This window comes from Cicer arietinum, chromosome 2 (assembly GCF_000331145.2).
Source record: "Cicer arietinum cultivar CDC Frontier isolate Library 1 chromosome 2, Cicar.CDCFrontier_v2.0, whole genome shotgun sequence".
Classification (NCBI taxonomy): Eukaryota; Viridiplantae; Streptophyta; class Magnoliopsida; order Fabales; family Fabaceae; genus Cicer; species Cicer arietinum.
This window is the reverse complement of record NC_021161.2, coordinates 49,384,042-49,405,800: the sequence shown is the minus strand read 5'-3', so window position 1 is coordinate 49,405,800 and position 21,759 is coordinate 49,384,042. Positions and strand designations below refer to the sequence as shown.

At 30.1% G+C, this 21,759-nt stretch overlaps 4 protein-coding genes across 5 annotated transcripts; 1 reads left to right on the top strand and 3 right to left on the bottom strand.

Annotated features, from left to right (window-relative positions):
- The first annotated feature begins 2,512 nt into the window (after nucleotides 1–2,512).
- On the top strand, nucleotides 2,513–3,199 carry LOC101502414 (splicing factor 3B subunit 6-like protein). The gene has a single exon (XM_004491175.4). It carries the CDS (start codon nucleotides 2,588–2,590, stop codon nucleotides 2,960–2,962), a length of 375 nt encoding a protein of 124 aa, XP_004491232.1. The 5' UTR covers nucleotides 2,513–2,587; the 3' UTR covers nucleotides 2,963–3,199.
- Nucleotides 3,200–5,197: 1,998 nt separating this feature from the next.
- Nucleotides 5,198–8,641, bottom strand: LOC101502089 (calcium-dependent protein kinase 34-like). Its single transcript, XM_004491174.4, has 8 exons — nucleotides 7,847–8,641; nucleotides 7,561–7,704; nucleotides 7,129–7,281; nucleotides 6,894–7,009; nucleotides 6,439–6,606; nucleotides 6,183–6,310; nucleotides 5,988–6,087; nucleotides 5,198–5,631 (listed from the first exon to the last, which is right to left on the bottom strand). Exons 1-8 carry the CDS (start codon nucleotides 8,502–8,504, stop codon nucleotides 5,536–5,538), a joined length of 1,563 nt encoding a protein of 520 aa, XP_004491231.1. The 5' UTR covers nucleotides 8,505–8,641; the 3' UTR covers nucleotides 5,198–5,535.
- A 1,565-nt stretch (nucleotides 8,642–10,206) lies between these two features.
- Nucleotides 10,207–13,849, bottom strand: LOC101501765 (rhodanese-like/PpiC domain-containing protein 12, chloroplastic). Its single transcript, XM_004491173.4, has 8 exons — nucleotides 13,580–13,849; nucleotides 13,271–13,396; nucleotides 12,570–12,661; nucleotides 12,259–12,359; nucleotides 11,939–12,049; nucleotides 11,258–11,366; nucleotides 11,111–11,161; nucleotides 10,207–10,691 (listed from the first exon to the last, which is right to left on the bottom strand). Exons 1-8 carry the CDS (start codon nucleotides 13,785–13,787, stop codon nucleotides 10,611–10,613), a joined length of 879 nt encoding a protein of 292 aa, XP_004491230.1. The 5' UTR covers nucleotides 13,788–13,849; the 3' UTR covers nucleotides 10,207–10,610.
- An 831-nt stretch (nucleotides 13,850–14,680) lies between these two features.
- On the bottom strand, nucleotides 14,681–19,773 carry LOC101501340 (protein CLT3, chloroplastic). Of its 2 annotated transcripts, none has more exons than XM_004491172.4 (10): nucleotides 19,123–19,767; nucleotides 18,545–18,690; nucleotides 18,080–18,117; nucleotides 17,675–17,790; nucleotides 17,205–17,304; nucleotides 17,081–17,116; nucleotides 16,775–16,825; nucleotides 16,546–16,669; nucleotides 15,861–15,986; nucleotides 14,681–15,193 (listed from the first exon to the last, which is right to left on the bottom strand). In XM_004491172.4, exons 1-10 carry the CDS (start codon nucleotides 19,524–19,526, stop codon nucleotides 15,033–15,035), a joined length of 1,302 nt encoding a protein of 433 aa, XP_004491229.1. In that variant the 5' UTR covers nucleotides 19,527–19,767; the 3' UTR covers nucleotides 14,681–15,032. The 2 variants fall into 2 exon arrangements, 1 of the variants encoding a protein (XP_004491229.1); XR_012162115.1 differs by having other exon boundaries at nucleotides 15,170–15,193; nucleotides 16,771–16,825; nucleotides 19,123–19,773.
- Between the last annotated feature and the right edge of the window lie 1,986 nt (nucleotides 19,774–21,759).

Here is a 21,759-nt window from a genome sequence, read left to right as displayed (position 1 = left end):
CATGTTTAGTGAGTATACGGTTATTTTGAATTGAAGAAGATATTTATCAATGATTTTGCTCCAAAGATATGTAACTTCTCAAAAACAAAATCGTAACTAATTTTTGGTATGTGCCACTTTTAGATACGTTACTTTTCATTAACATCTTTATCAAAATTTTGGCATGTGCCACTTTTTATACATCTTTAACGAAAAACTACAAAAAAATAAAAAATAAAAAAATTAAGAATTATTGTGTATTAATTTTATTATTTGTTTTAACGTGTCTCATAAGTCATTAGTGACCGTGGCATATATTGGACACTTTAATTAAAGACAAAAATATACATTTAGTCTTTTAAATTTAGTTCAAATTTCTGTTATGTCTTTTAAGTTTATTTATTTTTTCAATTTGAACATTAAGGTGTTACATTTGATTTATACCATTAATTTTTAAAATATACTAAATTACGCATGTAACTTTTTAAGTTTGATAATTTTTTTGAATTATTTTTATGAAATGTTAAGATCTAATTGAAACATGACAACAAATTGACTATTGAAATTACTTTGTATGTGAAAGAAACTAAAGACATTGATTATGTGAATAAATATTTATTACCTTGTTTTTAAAGTTATGTATGTTTTAAATTGTATTAGAGAAATTTAAGAAATATAGACAATTTATAAAATTTGATAAATGGTTTCTAAATGATTAGCATGATATATATATATATATATATATATATATATATATTATTGCAGTATTTTGTAGAGTTTTAAATAATCAAAAGATTTCAATTGAATTAATTAAATTTAAAAGATTATAGTTGTATTTTTGTCACCATTTTAATTCTTAATCAAATAAAATTGTATTGTTTTGATGCACTCCTTGCATCTTTTGGCCTATAATTGTCAATTTCAACATCTATTAATTATTGGTCTTAGTTGACATATTGGAAGAGTTAAAAAATTTATAGATATTAAGTCTTCAAAAAAAAAAAAACCTCCAAAGCTAAAAAATTCATAAAACTTTGTTTGATAAAAATGTTTTGATTTTTTTTTTATTTTTTATCAAAATTTATTGATTCAAGAATATTCTTTTTTGATAAAAATAATTTTTGATTTTTCTGACAAAATTTGTCGAGAAAAAGATGATTTAAATCAAAAATTGTATTTTTTTAAAACAAAATTTTTAATTTATAAAATATTGAGCTCATGAGTCCCCTCGTTTAGACCCACGAAAAATAATGAAATAATGAATAGAATTTTAAAATATTATTTTAATAGGAGACTTAATATTAAAAGATTTAATAAGAGATTTAAAAAATAATAATTAAACTTCGAGCTTTATTGACAGTTCTAATCTTGATAAAATCTCATATGTAATTTTAAAGAGGGTACAGTTGATAAAATAAATAATTTTTTTAGAACATAGGGGTGGAACAAGTGGTCCATATAATTTATTACGGTAATTTTATCTCCACTTTACGTTTTTAAAAAATTATATGATTTTATAAATACAATTCTAAACAGAAAAATAGTTTTTTATTTTTTGAAAGTACACATGTGTACTTATGAATAAGTTGTTTTCACGTTTTACATTTTGCCCACAAACTAGTATCTCACATTAAGAGAACTACTTTAATCCCCACTAAAATACCACTTCGGCAGTATATTTTTGAATAAAAAATAAACAATATTTTTATTTAAAAGTATACTTTCAAAGAGAAAAAACAATCCTATTCGCGTGTGTTTTTTTTTGAAATCACATATAATTTTTAAAAAATGTGTACTAAATAAAATTGTTCTTATAGGAGTTATTTCTCTCATACAATCAAAATTTAAGAAAGTTGTATTTCGTAGTCTTCAATTGAACTTATACTTCTAAATTATTAAAAATTTAAAATATTTCTTTTAATTTTTAATTAGTAAATAGTAAAAAAAAATTACTCTAAAATCTGACCCCTTCAACTAAATATTCGGTAAATAAAATTTTTCACTTGAAAATTCGATAATTACTTTTACCCAATAAGAAATTTTAAAAATTCGGTATGTATTTTTTTTTTTTTGAAATAGAGATGAAAAAACACAACTATTATGTGTAGATTTGACTGAAGCATTCACAACTGATCAATTTTTTTAGTCACGAGAAACTGTCATATCATGGGCAAAAGAGATTGACCGATAAAATCACGTAGCTGTTATCATTACTCCTCTGATTCTTACTCGAAAAAATAGAATGAAAAAAATTACAAAACTCACTTTAGTGAAGGATTTTTTTAAACAAAACTCACTTTTCTGAAAAATAAAAATTGTAGAGTTACAAAGACCACTTTTTAATTTTTACAGTTTATTTAATATTATTTTAGATATTTTAAATTTAATTTTTTTTTAATGAAGATGATATAGAGTTAATTGGCGATGCGATATCCAACTTTCCCAATTTAAAAGTTCATCTCCATACGAGATTTGTAGGCCCAACCCAAAGCCCAACCCAACATGATCTATATACATAAAAGCTCAAACAATTAATCTGATTCTTTTTCACTTTCTCGCGGAAACTTTTCCTTCACTTTCTCATCATCCAAACACCAAAACCATCAACATGACAACAATCAGTCTCCGGAAGGGAAACACACGTCTTCCACCGGAAGTTAACCGCGTCCTCTACGTTCGCAACCTTCCCTTCAACATAACAAGCGAAGAAATGTACGATATATTCGGCAAATACGGCGCGATTCGTCAGATCCGAATCGGAACTAACAAAGACACGCGCGGCACAGCTTTCGTCGTTTACGAAGATATTTACGACGCTAAGACCGCCGTCGATCATCTCTCTGGTTTCAACGTCGCTAATCGTTATCTCATCGTTCTTTATTATCAGCATGCTAAGATGAGTAAGAAGTTTGATCAGAAGAAGAAGGAAGATGAGATTGCTCGTATGCAGGAGAAGTATGGTGTTACTACTAAAGAGAAGTAGTTCATGACACGCGCGCTCTTCTTTCTGAAACTCCTTTTGATTTATTTTGCTAATTTCTAGGGTTTCTTCGGTTGTGTTAGGGTTTTGTGGTAATTCACTATGTATAACTTGTTGATGGATGTTTGGATTCGCAATTGAATAGTTTTATTGATATATCAATGTAAAGCAGGATTATGATGTATGATATTGTTACTTTTCCGCTAACACTACTTGATTTGAGAAAAGGTTATTATTCAATTTTGAGTACTGGAATTTAATTTTTCCTGCATGAGATGTTTATTAGGTTTACTTGATGCGAAATTCTTCAAGGATAATTAGGTAGTTTCGTTGCTTTGTGAGTTTGTTGTACTAGGATGTTTAGATTGTGGAGATTGCTAAGGGTGAGTTGAATATTTCAATAATTTAAGGAACTGGGAATTGTAGCTTTTGATCCAAGGTTGCATTAGCCTTCTTTATTTTTCTATGCTAATTGGGATTATTTTACCGATTAGTTTATTGTGTGTGCATCCAAAAGGTTCAATGTGTTGTTGATAGTGCGTTATAGATGTGCAGTAGAGGTGCCCGTGGCCACTAGAGGACATGCAGTAGCGGATCAGTTTAGTGTAGTGTGGCCGCTGTTGCGTTGCACCTCAGAGTGAGATCGAAAGTTCCAAATAGGCATTTATAATTTACATGTTTCGGCTCTTGGTTGGGGTATTTTAAGAATTTTTCAATTTAAAACACTAGAACAGTGCTTGGGTTTCTATTCTCAACCTGTCTCACTGCTGCTGTCATTTTACAATTACAGCTCGTTTTGTTTTTAGTTTTTATGTATAGAAGTATAAAATATAAAATATTTCAAAATAGGGGAAATTCTGCAATCTGCTATAGTGTTTTTTGGGGTCAGCTGCTATGTAGGCTGTTCTATCAAGGATTGATAACATTAACTATACAGTCTATACTTCCATCTTTGGGATGTATAGACCTTTTGCTCTTTTGAGTGCAGGTAATCTATTGGGTATAAACTTCTAATTTGATTTCAAATATAGCTGATATAAATATTTCATTACTGTGGTATTATTTCATTTTCTTGAGTTTGGTGAACTCATCGAAACAAGAAAAATTACTTCCCAAGAGCATACTCAAATATTTTAGCGTAGATTGAAAAAGTAGTAATTGAATGCTAATGTGCTAGCAATTGTTAAAATTTACTCTCTTAATCATTGTCTAATAGCTACCACTCCTATAATTCAACCCTTGCTCTGACTCTGCTAGGGAGTTTTCTTAGGCTATTTTTGAAAACTGACCTGTTTTAAGTTTTATTGGTGGATTTAAATATGTTTACGTCATGATATAAGCATAAATATGCCTGTATAAGTCTAAATAAGTCTGAGTAAGCCTTCCTCTAAATCCATATGTTTACCTGTTTCATTAGAGATTCTGCTTATACATCCTTGTAGTTAAAAACCATTCATTCTTAGCTGTGATGGACTTGGAGATTTATGTTAAAGGTTAATTTTTTACAAGACCCAAACATGCTTTGCAGACTGATAATATGTATAGCTCTATGCAGCAGCAGTGTTATGTTTCACTTAATTCTAATTCTAAACTGTACTGTAGCAATTAAGTGTCCATTTTCTTGTAGTATCTCTAGCACAACTGAAAATCTGCTTTCAAATATTGATGCACCTTGATACACTACAGAATTGAGTATTAATTCAAGTTCAAGAGTAGCAGAAAGTTTACATGGTGTTTTAGTGTTGGTTTGTGAATTGAGACGCCCGATTCAATTGGGCAAGTCAGATATTTGTATCAAGTAATGAATTGCAAATGGATATGGCAGAGTATAAACTAAGATATATCGAAGAGATATAGCATTCATATATTCGAACAATTTTGAATTCTTTTGAAGCAGTAACTTCACATATTCACTATCTGCGTCTTATTTGACTACTATTTTGTTGTCATTCTTCTAAAACACATGCACTCACCATATTGTACACATAATTTGGTTATATCCCGGCTTTGTTTTTGTTGTAACTGGCATATGGATATGTTTCAAGTAATTCATTCATTGTGTCTGTTGAGATTTACTATTCGCTATTCAAAAATTGGGTTGGCAATTCACTATTTGTTTGTTTAATGTTTAACTAAACCCCACAAATATACATGTATAATTTCCTGTCAGTGATAAAAACTGCATTCAAAATCAAATATTTAAAGTTAACAATGCAAATATTTAAACCTAGTACTGAATAAGAGACAACACATAAACACCCTTTTGATTTGATTCCTAAGTGAGCAACAATTACAATACAATACCAAACATGTTACAAGGAAACGAAAAAAAAGCATAACCAACCGACCTAGCATAATTTTACAATTTTCAAAGGTTAGTTTAAGTTCTTTTCCCCCTCCTATTTTGTTTGTTTTCACCTTAACCCATTCCTCACCCATATGATAGGATATCCCTTTCCAACCAAACAACTACCAAGCGTGATGTGATTTTTCACTCATTAGCAACTGGAATTTTTTAATAATACAAGGCTGGAAGAGATTATTGTCTCCGTTGAATATCTTCCCATAATCGCTTACTAAAACAAGGTTGAATCACGCCTCTTCTTGGTATTTGCTTCTGGGTTTCCCTTGCTCATCATTGCAACAAACTCATCATAGTTAATCCGACCATCCTACACATACATGCAATTAGGACACATTCTCAATTATAAAAATAATACTCATGAAGTTAACTACTTTCACTCTTATTTAATTATGCCATTTCCTTAATATCTATCTCAATTAATATAGATTTTATTTTCAAAAACTCTTCATAAAGTAAGTTCTTATGAATGCTATAGTCTGAAAACTACAATTTCTCTTGTTTAAATTGAAGGGAAAAAATCAGTAACTCACAATATATAAATATCTCATTAGTATGAATTTAGATATTTTTGTTTATCATAATCGAGGTCAATTGGAGAATGTGCAACAAGGTTGTTTCTATTAGAAATGGAAAAATATTTAATTCACTTTATACAAGACTTACGTTATCTGCATCAACTTCTGAAATGATTTCCTTGATGTCCCTGCCATCATGCATGTTATACTCATGGAGAGCTTGCTCTAGTTCTTCAATGGTAATGTACCTAATTGCGGAAAAGCAATGAGATTAGAAAATTTACACCAATTAAATTTTATTATATGAACTTGATTCAGATTTTATTCATTTGTTTTTCTTTACCCGCTATTATCTTTATCAAAGTATTGGAAGGCAGTATAAACATGTTCTTCTCTGTTCAATCGGTTCATGTGCATTGTTGCTGCGATGAACTCATCATAGTCTATGATTCCATTACCATCAGCATCTGCCTGTAATTTGTTAAAAAAAGTAAAATAAAAAAATTGTGTTAAGTTATCATGGAAGAGAAGCTGCTTTTGAGCAGAAGTTATTTTGCCATGCAGTACCCTACAAAAATGAAGGAGAGACAACTACTTACAGCTTCCATTAATTGCTTAACTTCTTGTTCTGTTAGCCTAGTTCCTTGCTTTGCAAGCCCTTGCTTGAGCTCTTCAATTGTAATGGTTCCACTGTTGTCAGTGTCCATACCCTTAAACATCTGCTTCAATCCCATGATTTCTTCTTCTGATAGGCAGCTAGCAATAACCTATCCATATGTAAATTTTATTATACTATTAAGTTTAATATAATTTCAGTTGGAAAATATAAAAATGCCGGCTAAAAAAGTCTTATTGAGCAACAATATTTATGCAGTAGGTGTTGTTTATTATCAATTATAAGTGTCAAATGAATTAAATTTTCTGTTAAATTTTGAAATAAATGTTTATATTATTGGCTACATAGCCCATGTGTTAAATTATGATTAAAGAAGAGTAACAATTGCGCACAAGGTATTGCACCTAAGATTTGTCTTTGAGCAAAATAGCACACTACCTTTAGAGCAACTTTCTTGAATTGGTTCATTGCTCTGAACTGTTTGAGCCTATTGAGCACTGCATTGTCAAGAGGTGTATCAGGTGCTTCTCCATCTTCCTTGATCCATGGATGATCTGTTTTTCGCGTAAGAAGTGATTTGTTAGAAAATCTGAAGTCAAATTAATTTGTATACCATGCATAACATAATTGAATTCTAGCAGTTCATACAAAGGAAGTTGATGCATATACTTACTCAAAACCTCATATGCTGTTAGCCTCTGCTTGGGATCAGAATTCAACATTTTCCTTACAAGATCTTTTGCTGCAGGTGAAATGGAGGGCCATGGATCACTAGAAAAGTCGATGTGGCCTCGTAGGATGGCATTGAATATCCCATTTTCAGATTCTGTCAAACCAAATCATGGTTTCAGTTTCAAATTATGTAGACTCTAGATATATTTACACACACTATAACAATAATTAGTACTTAACTAAATATTTATACGTACTATTTAAAGAAATTGGTACCACTCTAAATATTTATCTATGATATACATATTACTACAAAAATTTGGTAGCCCCTTAAGTATGAGACCTAGGTGATGATCCCTTTTGATTGTGTTGAGGGTCACCACTTATATGTTCTATTAAGAAGTAGATTAAGTTTAAGGGATTGAATATAAACCTGCCCAAAATGGAGGAACGCCGCTTAGAAGAATGTATAACATGACACCAACACTCCAAATATCTACTTCTGGTCCATATTTCCTCTTCAAGACCTCAGGTGCAATGTAATATGCACTACCAACAATATCTTTAAACACTTCCCCTGTCAAAAAGGATAATTTCCATGTTATAAAATGCTTGATTTGAACTTGCAAATTGTAAATTTATGTCATATCCTAAAATTACTACAAGCAAACATATTGATAATTTTGGCAAATGTAACTAAAGCTGTAAAATTAGAAAACCTTGCTTGTAAAACACGGATAACCCGAAATCGGTGGCTTTGAGAGGCGAATTCTCGTCCTTATTCAACAAAAGGAAATTCTCAGGTTTAAGATCTCTATGAATAACACCCATGGAATGACAAGTATGAACAATTTGAACTATGGTTCTCAACAAGGAAGCCGCGGCGCGTTCTGTATAATGACCCTTAGCGATGATTCGATCGAATAGTTCACCGCCCGCACACAACTCCATGACCAAATGAACAGATTGTTTATCTTCATAAGCACCAACAAGTTCCACAACATTAGGCTGCCCTGTGAGATGGTGCATGATCTGAACCTCCCTCCTAGCATCTTCAATATCCTCTTTGTTAACAAGCTTTCTCTTGGCTATAGTTTTGCAAGCATATTGTTTTCCAGTGGTTTTATGTGTGCACAAATATGTTACACCAAATTGTCCTCTCCCTAGTTCCTTCCCTATGCTATAAGTAGCTTTTACATCTTCCATTGGTCTTTCAAGAACAGGACCAATAGCTGCTGGTTTTGATGGTTTAGAAGATGGTTTTGATGATGGTGGTGGTGTTGTAGCTGAAGAATCTCCACCTGCATTATTGTTTTGTTGATTTTCTTCTCCCTTGTCTTCAGGGTCATCAGTGCCACCTGAGCAACAATTGCCCATGGTGGAAGGGAGAATAAACTCAGAAGGAAAATGGGTGGAAGGAAATTTTGGAGAAAAGGGTTATAGAGGTAATAGGAATGGGAAGAAGAAAAAAAAAGTGGTGAATGTTAGAATATTGTCATTGGAAGAAAAATGTAGAAAGAATGAAGAGAAAAGAGAAAAATTTCTAAAAAAAAAAAAAAAACTAAGGAGAAAAATAAAAGGGTGTTAAATAGGATATAGTTTGTTGCTGATTAATGACAGATTGGAATGATGATGGAAAGGAAAAAATTAGAGGAACGTGTTATTGATAGTGTGATTATGATAGATTGTAGGAAGGAAAGAGTCTTTGGTTTGTGTCATACGTTTGTTTATTGTAAGGGGTAAAGGTTATTTATTGAGACAAAGGTGTGGAGGAAATTTCGGAGATAGGAAAAATAAAAATGGATTTTGTTATCTTACAACAAAGGTCAAAGGATCTTTGTTATTACATCGTACAAATGAGTTAAGATTTTTGTTTGTTACTAACATCACGTTACATGGTTTTCTTCTTTTCATAGCTAAAAAGTGAAAAATCTACTCATGCATAATACTAGAATATACTATTTTCATTTTCTTTAATAACATTATAGAATATACCCTTTTTTAAGGTCCATATTAGAAGTACCTTAAAAAATAAATTTTTTATACATATATTAAAAACGAAATTTTAAAATTATTTACGGATTAAAAATTTATTTGTTTAAAATTATTGATTTTTTATGGTCAAATATAAGGTTATTTGTTGAATCAAACATAGTGGAGGCTTTTCTGAAATATACAACTCTTCACGTTTGTACATTGTTGTTTAGCATACCCTATGAAATTTCTGATGATAATAATAATAAAATGCAAGAGTTGGCTGCACGTTGAATGAAAATAGGCACATGCATAAATCAGCATATAGTGAAATCAAGAATTGGCATATAGAGACAATTTAGACATTAAGGATGATAAAAACACGGATTCTTTTTCTTTTTTCATAGATCATTTTATCTAGTATAAACAGAAATCACCATTCTTTCTTAATATAAAAATACAATTAAATCAGTGATATAGATAGTAAAAAAAACATAATTATATGTATTTTATTTCCTTATTTATATTTAAATTTAATTGTAATTTTAATTCTTCTCTTTTTACTCATTTCCGAAATTGATTTTTCAACAACAGTTTTGGCATTTTTTTCGGATTTAATACTTATGAAATTACAATAAATTTTTTAAAAAACTTCAGTTTCACACCTATAAAATTATTCGTTTTTGAAATTTAATTACTAACATATCAATAATTAACAAATCTAGATGGTTCTATTTTATAAAATTATATATTACGACAATTAAAATATATCAAATTATAATTTTTTTAATTAAAAAATATTTTGGGGAGACTAAAATTGACAGCATTTTAAATTATGAAGATCAATTATGCAATTCAATAAAAATAAAGCTCAAAACTGCAATTAAAACTTATATTACTATTTATTAAGGTTATTTTTTATATATATAAAAGGAGACTCGTACCATTTTGTTCGTAATAATATGTTTGATACATTTTGGAATTTCAATAAATAAACGAATACTAGATAAATATATGATCACTCTTGCAAGAACATGAACTATCTCATTTGTTCGTCTTCTAATAAACTTAGACAGGAGAGTTATAAAATTAGTAGAATATAAAATTAGTAGAATATAGACATGTAGATTAATAATGGTCGACAATCTTTTGGAATCTAATTCAAAATCCATAGGACTCACTTGTAAATCCATATGAGAAAAATGAATTAAGACGGAAAATAAAACCTTGTAGGCACCTGATATTGTAACCTTAATTTTGAAGCAAAACAAACACATGTTAATACCAACATTAATTGATCTAGATTATCTATTTCCTTGGTATTATTTGTTAACTAAATAGAATTCAAATTCTATATGTTGCATGCCTTGCCTCTCAAGCAAAAGTTTGAAGTTAGAGTGACTTGCTACAATAATGAATGCATTCCTCTCAAAATCTTGCTCTCATGTACAAGTATGGAAAATTGCTCACATCTAAGGAGAGGAAAGTGTGGCATAATAATCCTGTTATTCAGTATGTGGGAACCGACGGATCAACCTGCTCTGCATAGGCATGGATTCCTCCAGAAATATTGTATACTTTCCTGAATCCCTGAAACATTGACACCAACACAATATAAATGAAAGAGTGCGAATAATAATTTTATGAAATTAACCTTATGAAGTACTGTTTATTTACTATTACCGTATATGCAACGTGAAAGATAGTGACTTAAGAGTGATGCATGTAGTATTAATTATATGGTACAATTGAAAAAATGTAAGTAATAGTAAAAAATCACCACGAAATTTATCGTGAGAAGCGTTTTATTCCACTAGTTCTCTACAATCTACTACTCTACAGCATTCTCTATCTTAAAAGCAACGTGCAAACATTACATGCTTAAAGCAACAATTGTGTGCAAGGCTTCAGAATTACACTAATATCAGTAAGTGGACAACAAGTTATGACACAAAACACGCATGATCATAGTTACACTTTAAGGCCAAATGATCAGACAAATTATTTACCTGTGACTGCAACCATCTAGCAACCTGTAACGACCGCACGCCGTGATGACACTGCATTCAGAAGTTAAGTTATTGAACATGCTTGCAACAAAAAGACACCTACTAATGAAATTGACATGTATTGCAAAAACAAAAAGTTGTATATACCAGAACATATGTATCCTTTTCAGGGTTAAATTTGGAGTTTATTTCAGGTCCCCAGCTTCCAAACTGTCGGAGGGGAAGGACCGTAAATCCTGGCAAAGATGCTTTGGTTCTGCGTATAATGAGATTATCATTAAAAGATTCAGAAAACCAAAATCAGCCACTGAAGTAAGCATAAACAATATAAAGACTATTAAAAAAATCTGAGCAAAAGAAAAATATATGCATACAAGTGTAAGCTACTAAATGAATATCCCATACATACAATCAAATAAAGGTAGATTGTTCAAGTCTATGAAGTACTATGGAGCACCGTCACTTCAAATTGAATGCACATCTGATGTCTGATATATATTGTTGGTATTAAATACCACCACTGCACTGACACGCGTAGTTACATTCAATTTATTCCATTTGTCAAATTATCGGTGTAAACGTGCCAATGTTGTGTCCGGTGCATATGTCAGTGTTTCATAGATGAGATGTCAAAGGTGCACTAACATTGAAATGCTCTCAAAACTTTCAATTTTATTATAAACTTCTCGTGTCCAAGCTTATATCCTTATCAGCTTATCACCACTCATTCAGCTTACTAACAGAGTTAAACTAAAATGCAAATCATACAAGAATGCATTTCAGTGATTTCCAACACTAGTTAAAAGATGAAGAAAATTAGGAGCATACACTTCATCAGGCTCTCGAACATCAATTAACTGTGCCTCCTCCGAAAAGTTGGGATCTTGAAATTTCACATGTAGTGCATCAGGTTGAATGTCTTGAAGTACTGATTCTTCCCTAACAATTAAAGGAACAAATTTACAAAGCATAAGAACACTTGTTGAAACAAACAACTACTACTAACAAGCCTAATCATATAAGGTGCTGTTGGCTAATTGGATCAAACAATCAATTACGGTTTACCAACAACAAAAAACTCAATAAATTTCCCATTGGAACTAAACACATTTTATCATCCAACTAAGAAAACATATGCCAGGAAATACCTTTCAGATAAAACCTGCAGCAGGTGCCATCCAAATTGTGTCTTGCACCTTACAATTTTGTTTAAAGGTGCACCAAATGCAGCCTCCTCAAATTCGGGAACCTGTTGCATTTTCATCATCAAAGATATGTCCAATCAATAATTATACTCTTTATTAAAATAATTTTTTTTTTTTAAAATGTGTCTTTAAGAAATTAAGAAAGTTATGCATACCAAATGTAACCACTTATGCCAGAAGCACAAAAAGTAGCAAATCATGAAGAAAATAAAAAACCCTAAGAACATTGGTTAAATTAAACCTGAACAGCATACCATTTGTCCCTTTCTCACCCACCCAAGCATTCCTCCTTCTTCTTTAGATGGGCAAATTGAATACTCCACAGCAAGATCACTCAAATCTTCACCTGAACACACAACAAACAACAAGAAAGTCTTAGAAAATTAGATGGGTCTAAATAGTCATTTCAGCCCCTAAATGTGTGAGGCATTGTCACTATAGTTCCTAAATGTATTAAAATATAATAAAATCCCCGAGCATGTCCTTTGTTTTAGTAATTTTATCGAACAAACTAACTAATGGAATACACATTTAAGGACCAAACCAACTAATGAAAGACACATTTGAAGAGCAAATTAACTAACGAAAGAAGCATTTAGGTATTTTTTTGTAATTCTAATACAATCATAGAACATTGTGATAGCTTTTCACACATTCGTGGACTAAAATGATTGCTAACTCATAGTTAAACTGTGGATATAAATATCTTCCAAAATCAAAACCTAACGAGTAAATAGTTTTTTTCCCCTAAATGTTTGAGGCGTTGTCACTATAGTGCCTGAATATATTGAAATTATAACTGTGCCTCATATATTCAGGTATCAAAATGGTTGTTTATTCAAAACCTAACCTACAAATTGAGAGGAGAACACATCTCAATTCAAGCAATGATACAAACAAATAACAATTAACCACACTACATTAATTGAATTGCACAATCCAAGTTTTTTTTAACCTGAAGTGATTCTCTTCTGAATATCCAACAATAATTTCTGGTCATCTTCTTTCACCAACAAATGCTGCACCAATAATTCCCTTTCTTCACCAACTTCAACACCAGTACTCCCAGTACTATATAAAGCTGAAAAAAAAAAGTATCACAATTTTATCAATTTTTGAAAACACTTCGTCACATAAAAATCAGATTTTTATTGATTTTTGAAACTCATCATTACATAAAAAAACAGAATCTTATCAATTTTTGAATTACATAAAAAAAGTTGGAAATGAAAAATAAAAAGTGGGGTTTGAAGAGAACGAGTACCTGTTAGTTTGTGAGAAGGCATGATAGAAGTAAAGGGTGAAAGAGGAAAAGAAGGTGAATGAAAATGGAAGGTTTTTGAGGAAAACGTGTGATTTTGTTGTAAATGAGAATGTGAAGGAAAAGAGAAGGAGAAGATTGAAGGAAGTGTGGAAAGTGAAGAGGGTTTTGGAATTGTTAATCCAATTCGCGAATGACAAACTCTCAACATTGTTTCTTCTGATTTGGAAATATCAAACTCAAATGTATCGGACACAAAAGAGACAACAAGAAATGAAAACTAAATAGTATATACTAATACAACCTCAAAATTAATGTTTTCATCCGTTTTGGGAAATAAAATATATAATTTAATAAATAAAAAGATATTGATTTAAATTTATTTATTTTTGGTCTTATTGTTGATTTAGTTTATATATATTATTTTTAAAATTTTTACTTACACATTTTTCAAAAGTTTTTATGCTACTAATCAATCACAACTATTGTATTATTAAAAATGAATGAGATATATTAAAATTAATATTTTATATAATTTTATTAAATTTATAGATTTTAAATATAGATGTAAAATTTTATAAAGATAATTTATATGATTAACTTATTCGATGACAACAAAAAAAACGATAAATTTTTTCATCCAACAATAGGATTATACATGCTAAATAATTATTCAACAACGTAATACAATTAAAGATTTTTTAATAAAAGTTGCTTCAAAAAAAGTTAAATTAAAATTCCATATCAAATAATGTAAATTTACATAAAAGTTAATAAAAATCATTTATATGGCATAATTTTTTATTCCAACGGTGATTTTGGTATTTCCTCAAATATCAATGTATTATTAAATTAAATTCTATGAATATATATATATATATATATATATATATATATACTTTATTATAATCTAACTCAACACAAAAATACAGTTCAATGTTCCTGTACAAAAAAAAGAAATGTTCAATGTCCTATTCCAATTCGTGGAGAGGCCATAAAATAGTTTATTTTTAATTCCCTTCTAAAAGTTGAAGAGATGGCATCAAAATTGTCTTTACGCCGAAATCTGAAATATTGTTCTCGAAATTTGAATTATTATGATCATTTCTGTAACAACCATAGAATTAAAAGACGAAAATATATACAAACTTATTAACTGTAAGTCCTTAGTCAACAAATTGACTTTTTTATTCTCCATTTATTTATTTTCTCAGCTTACACAAAAATTGGATAGGAATAACTTTTCTATCCCTACCTACCCTTCCTTTATCACTTGAGCTTAAGTTCATCAAGAATTCCTACTAGCAATTCATTGATTAAGCATACTATATATACAACAACATTTTCCTTTCTCCTTCATATAGCCATCATTGAAAAGTGAGCTTGAAATTGTTACTTAATGTTAGAGACTTCTACAATGAAAACTCAACTCATCTTAGCCTCTCTCTATGGAAGCCTATGAGAAGGAAGCACTTGAGGAGCCATTTGAAGGGGTCCAACCATAAATGAGTGAACCAGTAATAAGAATGATGGCCCCTGCCACAAACCCTGTTGGAAGAGAGGAGGCAACACCAAGGTATGGCAATGGCAGTGTGAACACATAGACGGATATTGGGACTGCCACAAAGCCAAATTGTATCAGTTTAGTATACCTCATAATTTCATTTCATTGCAATTTAATTTTGGTTTAAACATCTGGTCCCTCCAAATATACTTTATTTATTTATTTTTGGTATCTATAATACTTTTTCTTGCATGTTGTCGTACTCGCAAATATATCATTTTTCCGTATGTTTTGGTTCTTATTGTTTTATTTTAATCTCAAAAATATTTTTTTTATATTGGAATTGTTTCCTATAATATATAGAATAATTAATTTTAGTCCCTGCAAATATGAGCTAAATAAGAAATAAAATAAAATAAATATTACAAAAACCAATTCCAATATAAACAAATTTTCTAAGGACTAAAACAAAACAACAAGGACCAAAAGGAAAATGTAGTATATTTGCAAGGACGAAAAACAATTTTTTATGCAAGAATTATAAACAAAACAAAAACATCATATTTGCAAGGACCAAATGCATATTTAAACCTTTAGCTTTTCTAAATAAATTTCTCATAACAAAATCATGTGAATTAGTGAGGTAAGAAGATTCATTTCCATAACATATGCGCTTGCGCAAACACTGCAAGAATAGTAAATAACTTGATATTTCATAGTTGTCGTTACACAATATATCAGCTTCAGTGTAGCTATACTTCAGTGAAACAAGAAGCATACCTGAAAATGTGGAAGCAAGACAAGATACAACAGCTGAAGAGATCTTGAGGAGGTGAAGCAATGCAACATTGAAACCAATGTTTACAATAATAAACAGCAATGGAAGCATGGGTGCACCATCACATCCTGCAACCAAGAAAACTTACTTTTTTTGTATCATAATAATCACAAAAGTAAGAATACAAAATTAAGATTCTAAGCCAACCCATCAAAGAGATAATTGCAATTATTGAAATTTTACACGCAAATTCATCTTGCCTTGTAACTTGAGGCAATATAAGAGAAGAAACAGATCTAATAGTAACACAAACTGAAGTAATGCATTTAATACTAAGCTAGACCTAACATAATTCACCAACTACCATAAGCTAAAGACATTTCTGGTTAACACTTATAGTCGGTATAGTATTGTTTTTTGGTTTAGACAATTGTTAGTGTATAATAATTTAATTCGTTATATGAAAGGGGAAATGTTAGTAGCAGGATAGAACTTGGAATCTCGTTAATAATACACCTTTGTTGTTCCAAACCAAACCACTAGACTATTCCTTCAGAGATAGCCAGTATAGTACATGCCTGAGTTGTGAGTGAAATATTCACCGATTATTTTTCATCCACATTTTTAAGTGGACACCAAACTGATCCATAAAAGAGATGACAATATGGAAAAGGAAACACAGCTTACCACTTGATAGTGTACCAACATTTAGGAAGCAAGCTGCACCATCTTTGAGGTACTTTGGTAGTTGACTGAAGGGGACACCCCATAATTTTGACAAGAAAGGGAGAAGAAGGCATATGAATAGTGCCTACACTGAGCATATACATTTAGACATTATTTCGTAAGCATATTTGTAATCATTTCTATGTAATCCAAAAGTTGAATATTTTATGAAAGATTGAAGGATACCTACTTGGAATGCAGATCCATATGAGTTTACAACAAACAGGTCAACAGAACCTCCCTATTTCAGATAATACTGATTAGTATATTCTCTTTGCATGGGAAAAATGAAAAGGACAAGTTTAAATAGCTTAGCAATATGCATCTAATCTTTGTGTGGTTTGGGAGCTTTAGAGTCTCGAAAAACCAATGGAGGTTGCATTTGATCGCGACTCTCCACAATACCAAGGATTGCAATGCAATATCATGCTTTTTAAAGCCATAATTTGCAGAACTTTATGAATGAAAACAACTCGGCAGGCGAAACTGAACATACCTTCAGTTTTGTGGTTGCATCCAAAAAGATTACCTCCTGCAGAGTAAGAAAATGAAAATGTAACCATAAAAAAACAATAGTTTGAAAGTTGAGGAAAATGAAATGAACTTTAGAAAACAATAACCTTCAACACGGTACCAGCTGCTTGGAGTAAAAATGAAACTATCATCAAAAGACTCCAAAATAAACCACCATCCTTCAATAAATTTCCAGCATCAGCTCCACTACAATAGGGAAAAGTAGTATAAATCAAAAGGCCTTAGACAGTAAAAACAAATTTCACATAGCTTCTACCAAATAGCAACATATATTTCCAATGTTGTATAGAATAATGTTTCCAAAGTTTTATAACACATCTTAACGGGAAATCCTTTAGACCTTGATTTTTAAAAATTGTATACGAATATAATAGAAGCAATATGATATATGCAGTGACTCATAAGATTTAACATATGAAATCATAATCTTTTAATTTTTTTTTACTATGTTTTTAACTACAGCCTCAAGATTGTTAAGAATGCATTGCCCTTAGTGCCACTCAGAAACTGAGCCACCACCATCACATCCTTAAAAAAAATAACATGTTCCACTGACCTTGTTACAGTAACAACTACACCCATAGTGACAAGAAAGCATCCAAGTAATTGGTTGAGTTTATATCTTCTCCCAAGAAAAATAATTGACAGGAGAATTTGCCACACTAGAAAAGTCTGCAACATAATAAGTTGTTGAATTAACTATCCATCTTTAGTTTACTTTTTGCAAGAAACCTACACATAGGCCAAATTGGTTTAAAATTTTATCAAAAGTTTGTAGATAATTCTGAAATGCATATATTCATTTGGATACAAATATCATTAACTAAATAGTGCAATTCAATTAAAAAAAACATTAGTTTTAGAAGATTTAAAATAAAGATTGTCATCTGCTAGATAAATCAAGCAGATGACAGCAACTAAGGATAAATGCTGGTAAGCACATAATTGATGATTCATTTACCTGAGACAAAATTGGAATGGAAGCTCCAGAGAGAATTGCTGATACAAGTAAGAGCACAGAAAATAATCAAATTAAACTATGACCATATGCATGAAGAGATAAATTGTGCAACTTAAACATAATATATTGTTAGCATCTAATGATAACAAACAAAGATGAATCACAAGTTAGTGTTGAACCTAAAGAGGGATGTGAAAATATATTTAATTCATGCCAATAGTAATTAACTTAAGTAAGATATTCTTACATGTCTAAGAGTTGATGTCATCTGAAGAGATCATAAGTTTGAGTCATGAAGCATGCAAAAAGTATATAACCCAACATGAAATGTAATTTGATTTGAATATATATTTCAAAGTTCAATAACCATACACTCTAGTCTTAAACAAGTTTTACGCATAAATCTAATTAAATTTTATCAACTTGTTATATAACATAAATCAAGAAAAAAGGATGGAAAGTTACCTCCTGCAGCCATTCCAGTGGCAGCAGCAAGAGCCTCCAAAAGACCAATAACAACAAATGGAGTCTTTGGAACACTTAACATCTCATCAGTAACAATGCCAGCATGGTGCCGGATATACATAATGCCAAAGTACACAATCACATATCTGAAGTCATAAATAAACACATCAGTCCCTCAGGGTTTAAAATAAAGGTCTGCGATCACAATCTAAACCACGACATCATAGTTTTTTATATCATCACAACTCTGTTTGAGTCTATATCACCCACATTTGAGCATAATTTGTAACAGTTATTTAAAACTTTGATCACATGCAACAAAATTCCATTAAATAATAGTGTGTATACATTATCCAAAATGAAATACAAAAAAAAAATATATTTTAACTAAATTTAAAATCGAATATATCAATTTTTCAAATACTTTTTTTTTTTTTCTTATATTTCATTCTAGATGATCGGTCTCTAATCTAAACAAATAAGTTGCAAACAAACATAGGGAAATTATTTCATAGTGTAAATAAATAAATAAATGAAAAAACTAAGATTGAGAAAAGAAATAAATGTGAGTTATGTACCCGAAAGTGGAAAGCTGTGCAAGAAAGAAAGGATAATGTTTCAAAGGAACCAAAGCCAACTTATAAAGAACTCTGTTTCCGACACCCATCACCACCGTAGCTGCGGCTGCCACCGCCACCTCCGCCGCTTTATTCCCACTTCTTTCTGCCACATCATCATTCCTGACACTCCCATCCTCCACCGCGTAATAGCATGGTCCCACCTTCTTCTTGCTCCGCCGTACGTTGCCGTCGCCGGCGATCCCAACCACCGTCAACCGCATTCTCAACAGCCTCATCCGCCGAGGAGAATAACCATATCTGATCCCGCAAATTCCGGCGGCCACCTCCGGCCGCCGTAACTGAACATCAGCGGTTAATGAAAGAGCGGCGGCGTCGGGCAACCGCCAGCAGAATGATTTCATAATTGGAAATTTAAACAGTAAAGTCTACAAGATTGTAAAGATGATTCTGATGCGAATTGTGAATGATGATCAGCGAAATGAAAATCAAGAAATTGAATTATTTATTAATTAATAATTGTTAAAAGAAATAGAAGTGTGTATGCGTCAACGTGACTCTGCCACCCAACGGATCCCACTTTCACTATGATTATTTGATACATCACATCACATCACAATGATACTTCTGATCATATTTAGAATATCAACCACAAATACAATTCACTAGATGCCTATACTTTATGTAATTCATATGCTTATATTATCCATAAATCACAAAAGTTATAATTTTAGCAATATTTCATTTTATCTCTAATTATTCTTAAAGTTATATCTATAAATAATTATAATGTGTCAACAGTATAAATTTTTTATAATGAAAATTAAATTTATTTTGTAATATAATCGATGGAAAGATAACTTTTCTTTTTATTTTAAAAAAATATAACTTTTTTTTAGAGTAAAATAGTTTTTTTATAAGTAAAATATTTAACTTTTTAAAAATAAAATAATTAAAAAATCGTACACAATTACAATATTTTAAATAAATTCAAAATATAATATTTAATTTAATAATATCAATCTCAATTGAAATAATTATTATAGGAGATACATCTAAATTTTATATTGAAATTAAATGTGTTGTGTTTGTTATTTTGTCAATGAGTCGTTTTTTATGTTGGCACATGGCAATTATAATACTCACGATTTGATGGTGCTCAAAAGAATTATACAAAAAGAAAAGGATTTCAATTTCAAATTGATTTCTTCACTTGTGTTTGGTGGAATAATGCATGAACTCTACTGATTGAAAACCCATTTTGTTGTTTGAAACTTGGAAAGATTCAAAGAATTTCTACTTCATAGAATATATTTAAGACATAATCATGCATTTTCATATCTGTAAAAAAGAATAGTTCCAAAATATTTTACACTTTCAATTAATTATATATTTTTCAATTATACCTATAATTATTTATAAGTGCGTTCTTTTTTTCAAATGTAATTGTTCTATTTACTTGAGTTAGTTAGTCTTCAAAAATTTGTTAGGCATATTACTATATGTAAAGATTATTAGAGATATTAGTAGCTGATAATTAGGAAGCATTTAGTAAGTAGCTGTTTCTCTTAGTTACTTTTTCTCATTTGTATCATTTTCACATTCATCAATATAATACAATTTTAGATTTATTTATTTCCCTTTTCATGGGCCATGTTTACTAACATAGTTGCTAGTTTGCAACAAATTTGTAAGAGTACTTTTCAAGGCTCTTGTAATACTGATAGGACAATTAACTAAAGTTCTATTCTACTTAGAAGGTAATTAATGAGCTGATTATGATGGATGTCGATGTAAACATTCTCTCTTTTTAGAAAGAAAACATGTATTCATTAGTTGGATTCCTTATTTTATTAATATTTTCTCTTGACATTTATAGAATTGCCTCTACTTAATTAATATGGAACTTAGTTGTATTCATTAGTTGCCTCTACTTAGTGCATTCACAATTGCAAGCGTTTCACCTATATAACATTAAATTACACAAACAAATATTTCATTTGAGTGTCTTAGAAGAATTAATCTCTTCATTTTTTGCATATCCATTAAATAAATTGTATTAAAATAAATAAACTATGTGATTGTTTGAAAAATATTTAGATATTGAGTTTGAAAAATTATGTGATTGTTTGATATTAACATCAAAAAATTATAAATGAATGATATGTGCGTACAAGATTTATTAAGACAAAAAAAATATATAAATGAAGTTTAGTACTTCAATATGTCGAGACTTAGACTATCTTTGGGCTTACCTCAGCTGACCACGTTACCAAAACATACACTTAACAACCTTATAATCCTATTTTTTATTTATTAGAGTCATGCTATCTATGTCTCCAGAATATCATTTGAAAATGTTAAATAAAACAAATATATTGAAAAAATGTATCAATTTACACAATTTTTAATATAATTGTATTATTTTAAATTTATTAATATTAAACAATATTTTTTAAAAGTTCATTAGACATTTATCTTTTTATTAAATTAAATTGTTCTCTCTGTCGTGTTTACTTTTCATATACTTAATTAATAGATATAAAAAATTCAAATAATTTTCTAAGAATACAGAAGTATATAATATACTACAATAAAATAAAAATTGAACTAGACAAGCTAATAAACTATAATTTA